The sequence below is a fragment of the Canis aureus genome, chromosome 4 (genome assembly GCF_053574225.1).
Source record: "Canis aureus isolate CA01 chromosome 4, VMU_Caureus_v.1.0, whole genome shotgun sequence".
Lineage (NCBI taxonomy): Eukaryota > Metazoa > Chordata > Mammalia > Carnivora > Canidae > Canis > Canis aureus.
Genome location: NC_135614.1, coordinates 14,126,055 through 14,145,675, shown reverse-complemented (window position 1 = coordinate 14,145,675; position 19,621 = coordinate 14,126,055). Strand labels below are relative to the sequence as shown.

Here is a 19,621-nt window from a genome sequence, read left to right as displayed (position 1 = left end):
TCAGAGAGATTCTGCAATTGAAATCAAATCCTGACCAGATTTGATTTCAATTTAGACACATTCCCTGGTGATGAGGAAGTGATGGAGAAAAATATGGGCTGTGGAATTCCCTGCCCCTTGCAGCTGTATTTGGCAAGCCCTGCCCCATAGTTCGCAGTGGAGCATGCCCTCTTTATCTGGACACCTGCCCCCATGGGCCTTCTGAACTGCATCATTTTGTGGACAGAATAAGTAATAAGATGGCCACGCAGCAGAATGGGGTTTCCATGATAATTCCTAGTAGTAGGTTTTCAATAGGAACTCTTACAAAGAACAACAAGCAATAATGCCATGGAATAGATTAAATTCCATTTAGGTGTCAGCACATAAAACATCACAGGAATATAAATATTCAAGAAAGACAGCATCCCTAAATAAATGACATTTTTATCAAGTAGGTAATATTTAATAGCCAACAAGAAATAGTGTGAAGAGAATCCTTCACCTTCCTTATATAAAAAAATTCTCCTTCTATTGAAAATAAAAACTAAATTGGATAATATCAAGTTCTGATCTTGTAAACTGAAGGTCTGTAAGCTAAGAATTTTTAGATATTACTTTAAATTAATTTTTGTCATTGCCTTGATCTTATGTCTTAATAAGTTAGTTAACTCTTTCTTATATTACTTAACATTCCAGAAATGATTTAGGCCTACACTGAGAAAGAAATTGGATTGGATAATTAAATTGTGATTATAAAGAACTCTGCCATGATTAAGTCCTTCATACTTTGTACTAAATACAGCAACAAGGATTACTAGTGTTTGCAATTGGAAAATCTCAAAGTGCCACATCGAATGACATACCTCGGTCTTTTCTCCTTCTCTGTCTTTATTCTGTCATATAAGGCACAAACTGTGTTTATAAAGAAGCAAAATATGTTTTAGATAATATTTTACCATAACTATCAAACTATTTTAAGTGGACAAATTTTCATAGCAGTATTAACAAAGAGGAGACCTTTGGGGGTTGTTTTCTTAAATTTTTATATCGTATTTATTTAAGTTCTGAATATATTCACATGGTTCTACCATAAAAATGCATGGAAAGACAAAATGAAGGTCTTCCTCCCATTCTTGACCCCCATCTGCCCAGTCCCCACCCATCTCCACCCAGGGGTGAAACAGGTAACTTCTGATACTGGGTTTCTGTGGATCCTTTTCAGAAAGAACAAGATCCTTTGATTAAACCTGTGCCTCCTTGGTCTTTCTGTATTTTTAAATGTTTTCTATGGTGGGGAGGTCAGGTCTTGATGAAGTCAGAAAATAGATATGATAGAGTCTCCCTGACCTTGACCTTATAACACACCTGTAATCTAACCAATGTTCACAAAAATCAGTATAATCACATAAATCAGTGCCCTTGCCAAATCTACCACCTTGCCCTTACTTGCTCCTCATAATTCAGAGGAGTATTTCATGATGTACACAGGCTGACTGTAGGAACATAGGATGGATAAGAAAAGTTCATGGATGAAATGTAAGCCCTTACTTAAATGGAATAATAGAAGGACTTTATTTTGGTGGATATTGGACAGCATGCTTCAGTCTGATCTATAAAACTGTAGGTCTGCATATTCTCATGCTTTCGATTGCACCACAATAAATGTCCCGAGCAGAAAGTGTTGAAGATAATGGAAAAAAAAAAAAATCAGGTATCAAAGAACATACTTTCTCAATCTTGAGCAGTTCTGCCTTTTGAAAATTGAGTCCATTGTTGATAGAGGGGGAAAAAATGTAAATTGGTCACCCATATGTTCCATTTTGGCCAGCTCTTTGTTTTGGAAATTTCCTAAGTTAGGAAATTAATTAAAAAAATAAAAAAGCACTGGTGTACTTTTTTTTTTCTTAGAAAAATAACATTCTTTCTGAAATCTGACCATTCTTCTAATCCAGGTACTATTTTACAAAAAATAATTTCAGCTGTAGGTTGTCCAGTGACAACACATTGAATTATTTGTGCCTTAAGCTTCTTTGTACCAGAGAGTAATAGTAATATTTTAATTCAGTCTTTCCAAAGAATGCTTATAATTACTCCCTAGAAACATAACTAAATAGTGTACATGTGTTCTCATGTCCCTGTTGATCGTTTCTTGATAGGTGAGATTTGTATTAATTGGTGTTATTGGGATTAAAACAATAGAAACTAACTTGAGTGAAAAAGAAAATTTATTGTAATTACATGGAGAACACATAGAATAGGGAGTGAAAGACGATTTTTGGAAAGCTTTGGAAATTAGATAGTCGGGGTAAGAGTAACCAGAAGCTAAGTGGTAAAGTTGCCCTTCAATGTGGTCTCTCCAGATCATTTGAAGGTGGAGAGGCAGGGATTTGGCAGAAAGCAGAATTGAGAAAGATAGAGAGTAGCCCTGGAAGAGCAAACAGAAGATGTTCTGCACATATGCCTGGCCTGTAGTTGAAAAAGGGCAGGCTAATTTGTCTCAAAGACAAGACAAGTGCTACCCACATTTCAGGGAATAGGTAGGTCCCCCAAAGAAAATAGGAGTGATATTGCCAGAAGGGGAAACAGATGCTTGGTAACCAAAACTAAAGCAAAACAAAATAAACACACAAGCCACACAAGCACTCAAACACTCCCAATAAGGTGGACATTTCCATTATGGAGGAAAACACCAAAAACATTTTATCACTATGAACAGCAGAAGTAAAATGAGACCATTCAATATATATCAATTATATTGTGTGATTCCATTTGTCCATTTGTATGAAATGTTCAGAACAGGCAAATCCATAGAGAGAAGGCAGATGAGTGGTTGCCAGAGGGGGCTGGGGAAGGATGAATGGGAGTGAATACCAATGGTATCGAGTTCCTTTTTGCAGTGATGAAATGTTCTGGAATTAGATAGTGGGAATGGTTGCCCAAGTTTATGAACATACTAATACCCACTAAATTGTATACTTTAGATAGGTGAGTTTTATGGCATGTGAATTATATATTAATAAAAGCGCATAAAAATGAAAATATTTGAAAGAATGTGACCATTCGGAAAATGGCCAGCATTCAAGTAATGCAATAGAATGGAAAGCACTCAAAAAGAAGAAGGAGAAGGAGAAGGAGAGGAAGACGAAGAAGAAGAGGAGGAAGAGGAAGAGGAGGAGGAGGAGGAGGAAGAGGAAGAGGAAGAAGAAAAGTAGTAGTAGTAGTAGTAATTGTGGAAAACAATTAATTACAGGGCTCAGTCTTGCTGTGATCCTTACCTACATAATATTTTTGAGTAATTGCAGTTCCACACAGTTTACTCCTTACTGTTGTGGAAAGGGCATGTGGAATAATTTGGAAGCTCCAGGTCTGTAAGAACAGTATCCTTTAAACATCAGTACATGGCTTTAGATTATCTTCCTGGGTCATGAAATGTTTGGATCTGGAAGATAAATTTAAGAACAGCCTGCATACATTGGGCCAGAAGCCACAAATTTGTAGGTAGACCAGTGCTCCTTATGTAATCTTGAACTACAGCAAAACTCTGCCCTGAAGTTGAGAGAATAAGATCTCTTTTCAAAATTTTTCTTAAGAACTTTACTCCTAAAATCTGAACCTTCCATCTAGAAATTTCAGCTGAAGAAGAAAGACAAATACCCAGTAGTTCACGGAGCTATCACAAAAATCCACCTTGGTTTTTATCTTTCTCTTCTTTCTTAATATTTTCAATAGTTTTTTTTTTCTTTTGTTTTGGTTTTTAAAGGATATTTAACTCAACCAAGGATAAAATGCTCTTTCATTTTAGTCAAATTAGGATAACAAAAAAATAGCAACATAAAGGTAATCCTAAACTACCTTTCAGTTTCCCTCATAGCTCTGGGAAGAGTGATAAAGATGAAACACACCAGGCACATACACACGAACGGGCACACACACATGTGTACACACACATTGTGTTGCAGGTTTTCTATGTTTCATATTTAATGTTGATAAAACCATTCATGATAGAACGGAGTAACAATGATGTTAGTAGCTAGATAATTTAAAGGAAGGAAGCTCGAATGCTGTGTCATATTCTACTGCCTCTAAATTTGTGTCTCTAATTTTGAGCTTGGCAACTAGATAACCTAGCTTGTTACAACTATGTGTAAAATAGAGTAAGTAGAATAGAGGAACTCTCTGATGAATAAAGTATATACACTATAGTAGGTTTGTTACATGACATCACTTTTATCAGCACAAGAATCTTTTTAACTTACTTTTTAAATTCTCAGCTAAAAGCCAAAAAAGTGATGTCACCAGAGGCTGAATTATAGATAAGTAAGGTAATCATATAGTAAGTGATATTTATAATGATGACCTAAACCTTTTGAATCACAAAAGGTTGAATAATATTTGGTATATTTTATTTAGAATATATTACTTTTATTCTTTGCAATTGCATAATGTACACAATAAACATTTTTAAATATTCAGTTAAATAGAACTGTATTCTGAAAAATGTATTCAAAGAAAATTTGTTATAGTTTGAAAAATATCTGTTTCGATGCATACATTTTGCAATAAGATTTTAAAATATTACACTGACAGCATATGAAAATATTTCATAGATGTGAAATAAATTATTCTAGAGGGCAACCATTCTAGAGGGCAACCATGCATATACAATGTATTTTAATAAAAAGCTTAAGATGCAGTGTATACATTCATGTACTTGAATCCAGGTTCTTTGGCAGTTGGCCACATTTCAGACAAACATAAATATACACACATAGAGGATGTGTGCACATGTATATGTACATGTATGAATGTGTGTGTGCGTGTGTGTATTCTAAACATGAAAATCCATGTCTTTGCAAAAAAGAATGCAAGGCAGGAAACTTACAAAAAATAAACTACTAATTGAATTTTGTTTTGAAATTGAAGTATATATCCTTTTGCATACTGGTGTTCTTTCCTTTGTTTCAAGTTGCCTCACCTGTGGCAAGTTTGAAGCTATTTGAAATTAATACAAATCCTTCCAAATTGGGAATTATTTTAGACGCTTAATTTTATGTGAAAGTATTGGACCTTTTATTTAAAAGAGATAATCTTTGAGTGGGAAAAAAACTCATTGGGAAAATGACCAAATGTGTTTTTCTTCATATCCTTATATCATCTAAGAAAATCCTTTACTCATGGTAGGCACTCAATAAGAGGCTGACGATTAAACAAATGTACTTATTTATCTAAAGTGTATCTGTTGGTGTGAATTATACACTATTAACTATGAACTGCACTCAAGTTATAAATTATGAACTCTAATTTTGAATTACACTATTCTTAATCTGTCATGCTTAGGCTCTCTAATAAATATGAATATCTATATTAAAGCATTATTAAAATTATTATGCATGAACATTTTCTGGAACATATCATATCAGTAAAGTGGAAAACTACAATGGCCCTATAAGAAAGCCACAGACAAACGTTTTACTTCTTCTTTTGCAGAATGGTTTCACGCCATTGTATATGGCAGCCCAGGAAAACCACCTGGAAGTTGTCAAGTTTCTTCTTGACAATGGTGCAAGCCAGAGCCTAGCCACAGAGGTAAGATATGTTGGCTCTTTCTGTGGGTGAGTTTACATGTTTACAGGACATTTTGTAAGTCTGGACTTGTAACATGGAGAATCTGTCCCACTAGAGTTTTAGTTAGTCATATACAAATGTGAGGATTCTTCAATGTTTATGAAATACATTAGAAAGTCTGTTATCAATCTTTAAAGAATCTTCCATTGCATAGATACCCTTTCGGCTCTTAAATGCCTGGCTCTACCTTATAATTGAGCTATTTGTTTAATATCTACATATTTGTTTTAGAACATTTTTCTGTTTCTTATAATTTTGCCTCAAAAGCAACCAATTCTTTGAAATATGTTTGTAGTAAGATAAGTTTGAAATCTGTTTTTTCTAAATACAAGTTACTATAATTATAATCACTGAATTTATGTATTTCTTAAGTTAACTAGATTTAATGCACACTTTTCAGCAAAGCTATTATATGTTTTTAAGTGTTAGGTAAACATGGTAGTGAAGAAAATTTTGTATCCTTGAATCTCAGAGGAGTTATTTTAAAATAAAAACTTACTTAAATCATCGGGGCTGTTTTAAGTAATACAGTTTATTTTTTAAACTAAACTTAGTGGAAGATTGTGTTCCTTGTGAAGTATATCACTAGAAATCTATTGATAATATTAAAAGATCAACATTTAAATATTCTCTATTCTTAACAAAACAATGAAAACAGATGCAGGATTATTCCTGTTATAATACTGCTTCTCTTATATTCTGACATGTTTTCCAAATGGCAAAGAAAGATCGCAATAGAGGAATTGCATATAACCTCACCCTGCTTTGAGATCGTGCCTTTTGGGGAAACCACTAAATAAATGAAGAGGCAGTTCACACAAAAAGAAATACAAATGACCATAAATGTATGAAAATATCACATCCTCACTCATAGTCAAAGAAATATTAATTTATTAATCAGTTCAAAAATGAGATCCAAAAAAAAAAAAAAATGAGATCCAGTCTTTCACCAAGGGGATGAGGAAAATAATTTGAAGAGTAGAAGAAATTGGAACTTTCCTACACTGTTGGTAAAGTTGATCATTGGTTGCAACCCTTTTTGCAGAACATTTAGCAGTAACTGTCTAAGTTAGAATTCATGTAACTTTTTACTTAACAATTCTGCTTCTAGGAATTTACATCATAGATGTATTAGAGGGGAATACAAAAACAGTATGTGAGAAGTTCATCAGCAGAATTAGTATGAACATTTTTTAAAAACTGGAACGAACCTAAATATGTACCAGTAGGAAACCTGTTTAATAATATTATAATACATAATAATACATAATAAAATGCTATTCAGCATTATCAAAAATGAGGCAAGCCTATACTTACCAATAGAAGAAAATGTCCATAGTATTCTCAGAGGTTTATTCTGAGCCGTGGGAGGCAGATTCACTTTTCACTTTATACCCTTCCATACTGTTGAAGATTTTTATCATGGGAATGTATTGTTTTTATAATGATATTCTTAAAGGTAGGTAAAAAAATAACTACTGGCTGCTAAGAAAAGACCATACATTTGGTAGGCACAGAGCAATGCCTACTTGTGGGATAAGAGAAAAATCAATTCCCATTTTGGATGGAAATACTAAATAATATAAATATCCTAATGAAAGTTATTTCATAGTACTTTCTTTGCCTATGAAGGACAGGTAGTATTCTTTTAGACTGTGATGAATAGATCACTAAGTATCTCTACTTTAGAAGCAAATGTAAGTTGAACTTACTGCTAAGTGTTTGGCATGATTCTGGTTTTTAAACCTCTTCTGTATTAACAGTGTACTGGATATCCAATTTTTTCCAGATAGATAGATAGATAGATAGATAGATAGGTAGATAGATAGATTCCTTTTTTTACTAGTTAAGATTCTGAATCATGAGGTAAATGTATTTGTTCATTGACCCCACAAGTAATTATTAGGCACCCATTATGTGCCAGATACTTCACAAGGCAGAGAAGGTTTTCATGGAGCTTCTATCATGTTTCCTTTTGGCTTGTATTTTTCTTCTTTAAAAAAAAAAGTATGTGTTTTTAAGAGAGCACAGAAGCGGGGATGGGGGCAGAGTGAGAGGGAGAGAATCTCAAGCAGTCTCATCACAGAGCACAGTACCTGATGGGAGGCTCCATCTCACAATCCTGAGATCATGCCTGAGCCAAAATCAAGAGTTGGCTGCTTAACCAACTTGAGCCACCCAGGTGCCCCATGTATTTTGTTGTTGTTGTTGTTGTTTAAGAATAACTGCACAGAGTGAACCAAACCATTTAAACTAGGTTTGGAACCAAAATCTGGAGTTGCTAATTTTAGCTATTGACACCTTAGAGCTGGCATCTTAGTGTCTTTAATTGGCTTATTGCAGGAAGCACATTCTTAAGGGTGCTGATGGTCTCTGCTGCAGTTTATTTTCTGATGCAAAGGAGTTTCCTTTATGTATAGGCCCTACAGGTTTAAAATGTCATATTAGCAGAAAATACAGCCATTTAGTTTTGATTCAGAACCAGAAGTCGGCTATCCTTTTTACCCCTTAGATTTTGTCCAGATTTTACAAGTGAGTTGCCACATTCACTTCTAATACACAATTTTCCTTCTACCATTCTATCCTTTAAGAAATGTCCTTTCCTTTTCTTTTGCAAAAGTAATAGATTACATCAATGAGAAAGTACGGTAAAAAGCAAAAAGAAGGAAAAGCCACTGGTAACTTTCCCTAGAGGTAACATTTTCTTTATTCATTAAGACCTTTTGGTATGTGTATACAACATACATATTTATCTTTATGAAAATGAGGTCATATATTTGCACAGTTATGGAAAGCATCTTTCTTATAACATTAAATTGCATTTCTAAACTTTATCCCTTTAAGTGTAAACCCATGATGTCTTTTTGGTCATGTCTTGGTTGTATTCAGCCTTTCTTACATCTTTCTTAAGGCTGCAGAGAAAGTCCTTCTAGCTATATTAATGATCATCCTTTTCCTCTTTGGGGTTTTCTTGGAAAAGTTGAAAGGGGGCAGATGGAAATTCAGCTGGATCTCGAAGCATGAAAAGTAGACAGAATTTATATATGTAGAGTGAGAAGGGGGACCTTTCAGGGTGGGGGACGTAGCATGAGCATAGAAGCCAGGGTAGAAGTAGTTTGCACACCGCAATTGGTAAGGACACAGCAGGAACGGATTTATATAAGAGCCTGGGCAATACTGTCCTGTAAGTGTTTGGGCCCAACATTTTGCACATCCTTCAATGTAAATACACTGATGTGCATGCACTCAAATAAGTGATAGGAGCCCTTGTCTGGTTGTCCAGCAAGGAAAAGAATGATGAAGGTGGTCTTTTAGGAAGAAGGACAAGACATTAGTAAGCAAGTAATTAGCTTTTCTCTTTCTCCTGTACCGACACCCTTCCACTGGAGTAGTCCTCTACGTGTGGCACCAGGGCTACCAGTATCAAATATCAGGACCCAAAGAAAATAAGTAACTTACTTGCCAGTTCTCTAATAAAAATAATTTATAAATGTTCTTCTGAGTACATGACAATAAAAGCATGGGAGAATTCAAATTTGAGCCAGTCGTAGGGTTTTTTCCTCTGTGCTGTTTATTCTACTGTCAGCAACACTGGATCCTCCACAAATTACCTAACCACAGTGAAATCCGTAGCTGTCTTCTCTTTGTGAAGTCCCAGGGCAGTACAATGGGACGACTCAAAACATACAGATCTGAGTGTGTATTTCAATTTGTTCTCGTCATAGTTCGCACAATCCCTGTGTCTTCCCCCTTCACTGGTCAGAGAAGCCAAAGACCTTTCTTAAAACAGCAGTCACCCTGTTCATTAGTTAACATGTGCAGATTGGCCACCAGGTGTGTGCGAGGCAACGAGGCAGAGTGAGGAAGCACACAGGCCTCTCCCCTAGTTTTAAAACATCAGGTGAAATTTTTATAGCTTACTTTATTAAGAGCCTTTGAAAAATTTGCCTAGATTTAACCTGAAATATTATTGTTTTCAGTACAGTTATTTTCTGGGTATTGAAATTATGGTAACTTTTTCTTCTCTATGCAGTACTTTTATGTAATTTCAGAATTTACCCAAGTAATCTATATCACATTTTAACAGAAAAAAAAACACATAAACTTACTACGAATTTTTTATTATTTTCTGCTTTGGTAAATATATAAATATAAATAGAAGTATTTATATACATATATGTGTGTGTGTGTGTGTGTGTGTGTGTGTGTGTGTGTGTCTTTTCGGATACCTGTGTACCTGAATATGCTAGCTTTAACAACCCTAAACAAGAATTGGTCACTTGGTCGCATGCTTATTTGTTAATTAAAAAGAACACGTCCACTCGGGCCAGTCTTGACTCATCTGTTTATTTGCAGGATGGCTTCACACCGTTGGCAGTAGCTTTGCAACAAGGTCACGATCAAGTAGTTTCCCTCCTGCTAGAAAATGACACTAAAGGGAAAGTGCGTCTTCCAGCTCTTCACATTGCTGCCCGGAAAGACGACACGAAGGCCGCGGCCCTGCTGCTGCAGAATGACAACAATGCGGACATAGAGTCAAAGGTGAGGCACGAAGGAGGTGGGCTGCTCATGCCACTCTCCTGTTAGGCGCCCACACCGTAAGAATGCCCGGCCTCCCTCCTGGCTACTCCAAACCCTCACTTCATGGGGAGGAATAAAAATGTGTGTCCAAGCCAGCCAACTGAAGGCACAGCCCCCTGAGCATTCCAAGCTAGGAGGTGACTGCAGATGCCCCCCAGTGCAGGCCAGCAGGGAGGCCACCCCCAAGGTCGATTGATAGGCACCTGCTAGTTTCCTCCCTTTCAACAGACATTTGGAATGTCTCTGACACTTCAGCTCACACACCAGGGTGGAAAATCACAAAGCGCTAACAACAGTGTGCACAAATACACCTTCGGTTGGTATCTAAGATGAGAGGCAATGCACTGAGTATCAACCAGTTGTGGAGAGCATGCCGGCAGCCAGAGTCCCAGCCGAACATTCTCATTGGCCTTGACGTGTGTTCCTTGAAAGTCTCTGTGAAGGAAATGTGGCATTTGGAAAGGCCATTGTGTAGCCCTTCATTCAGTCTAGCTTTCTTTCTGTGCCTATTGTACTCCTGTCCTAGCTTCCATCCTCATCACTTAGCTGCCATGAGCTTGCTGCCCTCCATGTCACCAAGAGCAAACTAACCGTTCATTTTTTCCTCCTCTTTGCTTCCAAATGTGTTAACCTAGATGGTGGTGAATAGAACAACAGAGGTATATATACATATATATAAACATGTGCATATAATCTATACCTGCATCATCATTCTCCCATTACCTAGTGCTGCTGTCTCATTTCTCTCCCTCCTTCTTTGCATCGCCTCTGTAGGCTAGATACCTGCTTTACTCCCTGCCCCCAAAAGTAGCATGTGCCAGAGAAGATAGTAGTTTGATTACCAGGGCTTTCTGCAGCTGAACCTGGTGTTGGACAGGAAGAATGAGGAATCCTTGAGAATGAAGGATATCGCCAATAGAGTTGTGTGAGATGAAGAGTTTGGGCGCTTTAGATGCTTATCAGCTCTACCTAAAGCTGCAGACAACCCTGTCATTCTACTCATCCAGGACTGATTCTTTGGAGTTCTGCATGACACTTACCCTCAGTGGTGTCAGCAAAATCAAAATTACCTCTGAATGGTACCAATATTCCCACCCCTCCCACAAGACTCAGTGAGATAGCTAGCATGGCTAAGAAGCTTGCTAATAATTTAGAAATGCATCTAGTTCCTATAAGGTTTCAATCTTTGGGGACTAAGTGAATCGCTGCATGTTTTAGCATTTTTCAAGGAAGTAAAATGACCGTGGTATGCCTAAGGTAGAAAACTGTGTTATGGAATAGGCATTTGCTAATAAAGAGACCAGCCTGTGCATTCTTTATAAAATGCAGTCACCCAGGATACAAGACCAATTATAGTTATCTCCCCCCAAATTGCTTGTATCATTAAAATTGGCATTTACTCTACATTGAATATATTAAACAAATTGAATTTTGACCAAGAGTTCCTAATGGACAATTCCATCATCGATAATGAAACAGTGGTACTAATCAAACTTTCTATAAGCTCTGGATTTTTTTTTGTCATCCCTATTTTGAGTTTTTGAAATGTTGGCTTCTGTATAGTTCTGCTACTGGATTACTAAAATTATTCAGTCTGCACCCTTGGTTCCTTCCTGGCTATTCCTCTGCCTGTGAGTGTGGCGTTTATTTGAAACCCTATGAACAATTGGCACTAATTGAAAGAAACCTAGTACAGAATGGAATGTGGACCTCAGCATATTTTGCTTCCTCACTTTTATTTGGGCAGGGTTATGGTATTAACGTGTCAGACGAGGGGCTGGCAGGAGTCAATTGAATGTCTGCTATGTTTTCTTTGCAGAGTGGCTTCACTCCGCTCCACATAGCTGCTCACTATGGAAATATCAATGTAGCCACGTTGCTGTTAAACCGAGCGGCTGCTGTGGACTTCACTGCGAGGGTAAGAGCAAGGCAGTATGATCTGCCCTGAAAGCATGTGAAACAATTCTCTCTCCTTGCCCAGCATGAGGAGGGGGTTGAGACAGCTGACCTCTGAGGGTCCTACCTACTAGTCAGTGAAAGCTGTGATTTTTCTAGGTCTCCTACTGCATTTTCTGGCTTTTATACAGGTGTACCTGTTTCCTAACAGGAAAAATAAGCCATAGTCATAGGGGGGTGGGGGCAGAGGGAACATATACAAGTGGATATGTAGAAGATGTGACTCAAGGAACCATGACTGGGAAGTACAAACCCTTCCCCAAGTAGAAATTTCTGAGACTGTTAGAAATAGGTCAAATGGCACTAATAGTGCTTCAGCTAGCAGAGTCTCGATCTCGGAGATGGGAATAGGGTGAAACATCTGGATGAGACCCAAACCTCACAACTGCCAAAATAGAGACCGTCTTCTGCTTTCGTTGTCTACCCTCTATGTTCTTTCCTAACAAGTAACAAGATTATGGACCCTGGATAAGTTCTCTGTACCCTGTGGACCACTGGGTAGCAGCTCAGCCATCCAGAGTAGTACCACTCTGAGTGTAAACACCTGTCTGATGGTAGGCCTGATCATGAGAAACCTCATCAGAAGAAGAAATGAAATATGAAGCAGAATAGGGAGCAGCCCAAAAGTGTGGGCTCAGGATTCAGACTCCTTGTGTTCCAATTTTGGCTTTACATTTTCTTGGTGCCCATCTGTTTCCTCATTGATAAGATGAAACAGTGTGAATTATGAAATTAAATAATAAAGATAAAATAATATCACCACTCCCTCACTGGGTCACTGGGAATTAAGAGAGTGCATGTAAAGCACTGAGCACAGGGCATGACACATCATCGGCAACAGTGGCATCAGCACTGGGATTTCGAATGGAGCAGGAGGAGACTGGAGAGAGACCACATCCTAGTACCAGCATTTGCCAGAGCAGTAGAAGTAATACCATCTTTGAAGCTACTCCTGCATGGCAGATGCCAGGCTAAGCATATTTATCTCATTTACTTGAATATCAAAAAAAGTGTTATTTACCCCTGTTTTAGAGAAGAGGAAACCAAAGCTTGGCAATAAGAAGTGGCTGGTCCAGGATCCCAGGCCCAGCAGATTAGGAAGGGCAGGATTTCTGCCCCAAAGCTCCAAGCTGCTCCAGTCCTAGTCTCCCTCACGTGACTTTAGGTGTTCTTTCTCCCTTTTCTCTTCTAACTCATTAGTTCTATAAAAATTAATAAGAACTCCTATTGTACTAATATAAAAGCTATTTCCTGCCCTCTTGTCATCGGTTGCAGAAATCCTGTATCGGTTTCAGTGACTCAGGAGTGCCCATCAGCTCATGTCACTGCAGAGCTGTGTTCTTACTGCGTGATGTGTGTCCAGGGGAGTCGGTGACATGACTGACCTGCAGCCCAATTTGACATTTTGAAGGATGAAGTTAAGCATCCGTCTTTCACAGGGGCATATCACTGCTAAAACTGAAGTTCTTGTCTCGACGATGCATTCTTCTGGTTTTATTTCTGTAATTCAGAGTATAATGAAAACCTCATTAAGTCACATCTTCTAATTAGGACATTTGGAAAATTTATGTCAGGGTGCCGTTTGAAGTTTGTCCTCCTGCCATTGTTCAGAAACTTCCTGATGCTGCTGAAAATAAGAAGATGGGGGCAATGTGTAAGGACTTTAAGAGGACAAATTACAGTATTTCCAGACTCCTTCAAGCAATTCCAAAGCATCCGTTTACATTAAGACAATGAATGTGCTAATTACAAACAAATGCTAATTCATCGATTAAAGATCAGTGGAGATTGCAGACCTGTATTGTTACCATTGCCTGTGGTTTAAAATAATCGCACTGTGCTTTGGTTTAAAATATGCTAAAATTCAGCCTTTTCACTGATTTACAAAAGCATTTTCTCCAGTCATCCCTAATTAATGAAGCCTACCTACACTCTGAGCTGAAGGCTGTGGTTTAAATTCGATTGTACTTCGTCGGAGGCCTGTGCGGTCACTTACACCCCGATACTCTAGGCTTCCCTCCGTGGTTGGTGATTGATGACTTGCTTTAGGACATCTGAGAAGAACTAGTCTTCATAGACAGCCTAAAGAAATCCATTTTAGCTTCCGAATCTCTAGCAATTCTATTACCCAGGAACCCAGCATATCTGCACTTTGGTGCTGGGGCCTCCCCCAGCCGGTTTCAGTGGGCTCTTTCTGTGTCACGGGTCCCCTGGGGGTGTGGCAGAAACAGCAGCTGAAAATAAGATGCCCCGGAACACAGATGGGAGCAGCTTTTACCTGGACAGAACAATAAAGGAAGGATCATTAAGCACTGCTTGCTAAGAACTAGCTGCAAATCATAACCATAAATCATATGTCTCAGGAACCGGGTCTGAATGAGCTGTTGATGACATGGTTAGAGGTAAATGAAAAAGCAACAGTGGCCCTTGTCTTTGGGGGCTGTGATTTCTGCTCACTGGCTGGGACAGAGTGAGGAGAAAGGCAGACAGAGCCTCGTAGTTCCCTGAGGGCTGAGGACATGACCTAGACAATGACTACCTGTTAGCAGGGAGAGCTGGGGGATAGGAACAAGGACAGCTCTTCTGGAATCCTTTCCCACACGCGGTAGATGTGCGTTTCCAAAGCAGATATGAGGCAGAATCAAACGTGGTGTGGCTAAAGGGAGTACACAGCAGAACAGATTGCTTTCTGTGCTTCTCTGCAGGGGTAGCTAACGTATGCATCACTAAAACAGATCCTCGCCAATGGCGAGCGTGTACCTCTGTCTTGGCAATTCTGAAACCGATTTATTGCATGCTTGCCTGTTTACTACACCTTTCCTTGATTTTTATTGTGATGTCAGTTTTGATTTTCGTATTATAATTTTGTGGTGTATATGTAAGATACCCCATGTGACATCTTTAATATTTCCTTTTGGATTATCCATGAGCGAGACTCATGTGTCCTCTGCAGGGAATTAGTGGTGTGGCTGTTGCACGCTTCATTGCAGCCTTTGCATTCTTCATCCCGTGAATTGAGTCTGCTGACATGGCACCTACACCGTCAGAATTTATGCCTGACCCCTGCTCTCTTAGCAAATCATTCCTCTCTCTTGGGGGAGAGAATGTAACTAAGACACACCAGAGCTGCTACTGATTATCATTCCTGTAAGGAACATTTTGGACTGGAGTAACTGAAGGCCAAATTATTGTGTGGATGCCTGCAAAGTTCCTTTATTGACTGAGATAGATTAATACTTTGCTGGCTAAGAGTTTTCTCATCAAATACAATGGACCACCCAACTTAATCTTCTCTCGTGTCATTGGCTTTTCTCCTGTAAATGATTATTCAACTCCCCATTTGGAGAAGATAATTGAATAAAACATCCTTATATTGGCCCTACTATTTAGTACTTTTTGGTTTTGATCTCTGATCTCTGAATTAGGGATTTCTGTGTTTGAGTGTTGTACTGCATTTGTTTCCAAAAGGATTTCAGGTGGCTTGCAGATTAAATGTATACAAATTAAGATATCTAAGGATGAAACAGAAAAAGCAAATGTTACCAAGCAGCTGGAATGAACCAGTGAATACAACTAGACAGCAAATTTAGGCCTTACAGGCTTTGATATATGTAGTGGAAGGGGAAGCATGGATTATATAGTTTTCATTTTCTTGTCAAAGGAAATCTTATAGTTCTCTATAGAGACAATTTTTGTATATGTGAAGTAACTCTAATATGATTTTTATTGTGTGAATTCTTCTATTAAGAACAGTGAGTTTGGGCAGCCTGGGTGGCTCAGGGGTTTATCACCGCCTTCAGCCCAGGGTGTGATCCTGGAAACCCAGGATTGAGACCCATGTCAGGCTCCCTGCATGGAGCCTGCTTCTTCCTCTGTCTCTCTATGTGTCTCTCATGAATAAATAAGTAAGATCTTTTAAAAAAAGGCATTAAAAAAAAGAACAGTGAGTTTTATGGTTGACAATACCTTTAATGACTATATTTCAAAAGGCTCAATTCCAACTGCCCCATCCTGCCTCTTGACACTAAATCTGGCTGTGAAGGCACCTGGCCCAGAGAGGCTGAGGGATTGTGGCCCAGGTACTTAGCTTAATGAGATTCTTTTTTTTTTTTTTTTTTTTTTTTGCTTAATGAGATTCTAATTGTGTGTGATAGAACTTGGCATGCGTGTCTCAGATCACTGACTGGTTAACTTGTCCATTGGACTGCCTTTCTTAAGGTTATCAGATGTTTTGAACAAGATTTTAGCAGGTGCAGGGCCATATTTGAACTCACTTAAGTCATATGAATGGTTACTTTTTTTTTTTTAAGATTCTTATTTATTTATTTGAGAGAGAAAGAGAGAATGATCAATGGGGATGCACAAGGGAAGGGAGAAGCTGACTCCCTGCTTAGCAGGAAGCCCGAATTGGGGCTCAATCCAAGGACCTGGAGATCATGGCCTGAGCCAAAAGGCAGATGCTTAACTGACTGAGCCACCCAGGTGCCCCAAGGTCACTTTATTTTAAATAGGTGAACCGCTAAACCTGATGGTGAAAAAAACAAACATGTCAGAGTTAGAATCTGCCCACATAAGAGGTCAACATGACTCAGAATGTGCATGAACAAAGCAACGCTCATGGATAAACATTATCTGGAGATTTCCTTTCTCAATTAAATTAAGCCCCACAAACATTAAAGAGCTTCTATTATGGGCTAATCTGGAGATTCAGACTTGAGTAAACTACTGCCCTTATTCTAGTAATTTGTTTAGGCCCCAAAATGCTAAACCGTACAACACAGTCTCCTCTTAATTCCCCAAAGCATGACTAATTCTAGGCTATAATACCAAATGTGACTTTCCTAAAAACATAGAGACTGATGTAAGAGGTTCAAATCAGAGAAGCAAAGCCGAGAGACTGGTTCTGGACAACACTGCCCCTAAAGTCCATAGACTATGACCCATTCCCCAGGGTAAGTCTGGGTACCACCCTCCTGAACACACCCAGAAACAGAGTCTATCTTCCTTCCTACCAGTGGAAACCCCTTTTTATGTCTCTCCAGCCAGATTCTAAGACCTTAACTTAGTCTCTGGGCCCAATGAGGGGGATAACCGTGTTTTCTCTATACCTAGGCCATCTTAATCAGTAGCCACCATCTAGTTGGAAGTAACTTTAATTTAGATTAAGTTAAATTCAACATTCTGTTTCTCATTCTCAATAACCATGTGTCGGGTGCTCAAGAGCTACCTATAGCTAGTGGCTACGTCTTAACACTAAATACATAACATTTCCATCAGCACAGAAAGTTCTTTAGAAGAAAGTTGAGACACCATTAGTCTCAGGTCTTTCTTCCCATCAACATAATAATTATCTCTAAATGTAACTCCCTCCTCCAAGGAAAATGATCCCTTAAATAGTTTTGCAGAGCAATTTTACTCCTGATGGACTTGCCCTTTCTTGCTCCAAAGGAGTATTTTGCCTTTCTTATTATGTAACTAGAAACCACCACCACCACCACCACCAAAAATAAAACTGAAATGTTTTTGCAAAAGAGAAATAAAAATTACTAGAAGCATTTAAGTAGCCTTTTCTCACCAACGCATGCTCTGTGCAGTTCAGAAGCATTAGAAATGAGATAAATCTCCAGAGAGGTCTCCAATTGTCAGAGATTTTACTGCATAGTTACTTGACTTCTGAAAACCTGTTTTTTAATCCATATGAAGGGTTTTTGCATGCTGTTCCTCACACATGCTTTCCCTGACCCCTAACGTAAGCTGCTACCCCTGTCACATCACCAGGTGTGCTCATCACACTCCAACTTGATCTCCAACAGTAGACATTGCAGGTTCTTTCGTGTATATGGTGTTGCGTGTCTGGCACACTCTGCTCGTTAGCTAAGCCCCTTGAGTGCTAAGATGCCTCATTTGCCCTCACTGCTGAGCTCCTCACCTGGAACATATTCTTCTCACCTGGCGAACATCCTCATCCCCAGTATTCACCAGGTTTTGAACCCTGTGATGATCACTCTCACAGGCAGTTCATCTTCCCTGTCTTCCACTGAAGACTCAGCAACATATTTGCCATGTAGATTTTTTTAGGAGAGGTAGGCATTTGATTTCAGAGAACCATTCCTCTGTTGTTGTACTATAAGAAGGTAGGATGGTTTTTTTCCTCCCTCTCTCTCTTTTTTTTCCCTGCCTGACAGCCCTTTATCTGCCTTTGAGGAAACGGTGCTTTGGCATCCAGCTACGTTCCATTCAGCCAGAGGGCAACAATTGGAAAACATGTGGGACCCTTCTTGTTGCAGAATAGGGGCTCAGTGGATGTCCATTTTCTTCCTTCTGTAGGTGAAATTTATAGTAATAATGATTTTTAAATTAGTTATGATTTATTGAGTATTTACTAAGTTTCAGCTTCTTGCTAAGCACTCAGCATGTCCTATCTCAGGAATCCTATGCAGGCCAAAGAAGGATGTGTAATGAAATGCAACTCCCACATCCTTGTACTTGCAAGATTTTCAATTCCTCAAAGTCAGACCCGTGTATTAGTACCCATTTTGGAAATAGGCCCACATTTAGCACTGCGAAGGGTTTAGTATCTATTTATTGAATTCAAGAGTAAATGAACAAATAACTTGAGGCATCCATGTCTTACCACTCCTGGGCAGCCAGCCTCTATTTAAACCCACTCTCCTAAGCCATAGTCCTCTCCCTGGTCTCAGAATTTCAAACAGAGCCTCACCTGGTGGTACGAAACTGCTTCCCGAGCTGACATCAGTGCCCTAAGGATGATGGAAATCCATAGGATTCTAATAGTGGGATTTTAAGCCAGTGCACCAAATCCACAGACTGAATGTCACATGCTGAGGGGCAGGTTTATTTGAGCAGCCGGAAGACTCGTTATTCAGTGGGGTAAATAGCCTTGGAAGACAAGCCTAGAACGAAAAGCCAGTCACCCAAGGCTGCCACCAAAGCGTTGTTCAATTAAGTGTATTTTAAACAGAGCCTCAGGTACTGGACTATGAAGTCTCAATCCAGGCCACTATCAGATGGTACAAGAAAAGACTTGAGCTCCTCCTACATAGAGAAGGGTGAGCATCGTGCCAGGAAGAGTGTGGCTCTTGCAATGGTTTTTTAAGGTACAGCCCTTCTGGGGACTCTACTTTGGTTTGAGTGGAAGTACCAATGAAAATATATTTTTTAATATATTTTTCCTGCATTATACAATTTGTTTTTAAAATACTAAGAAATAAAGAAAAGAAAAACCATCCATAAAAGTCCTATTAATTTTTTTCACATTAAATATCTTTCTTTACAAAGACCAAACACACGCACACAAACACATTCAATTTCTACTGATAACATATTTTCAAAGATAGAGTAAATTAGATTTATTTCCCAGTACAGGCTCAGCAGCATTAAAGACCAAGACTTTTTTTAAAGTGGGTTTGCATAAACCACCTTTGGAATGAAAATGGAGATGTGGGAGCATTAGCAA

The 19,621-nt window shown here is 38.6% G+C and overlaps 1 protein-coding gene across 8 annotated transcripts in view; it reads left to right on the top strand.

Annotated features, from left to right (window-relative positions):
• The window catches only part of ANK3 (ankyrin 3), a 663,260-nt gene that overhangs the window by 445,132 nt on the left and 198,507 nt on the right, over positions 1 to 19,621 (top strand). For 5 of the 8 annotated variants that reach the window (XM_077894620.1, XM_077894618.1, XM_077894616.1 and 2 more), the window contains exons 5-7: positions 5,470 to 5,568; positions 9,964 to 10,149; positions 12,008 to 12,106. In XM_077894620.1, coding sequence (XP_077750746.1) covers positions 5,470 to 5,568; positions 9,964 to 10,149; positions 12,008 to 12,106 — 384 coding nt within the window. Of the gene's footprint in view, positions 1 to 5,469; positions 5,569 to 9,963; positions 10,150 to 10,823; positions 10,848 to 12,007; positions 12,107 to 19,621 lie in introns of all 8 variants that reach the window. The other 3 variants (XM_077894615.1, XM_077894617.1, XM_077894619.1) reach the window with 1 other exon arrangement.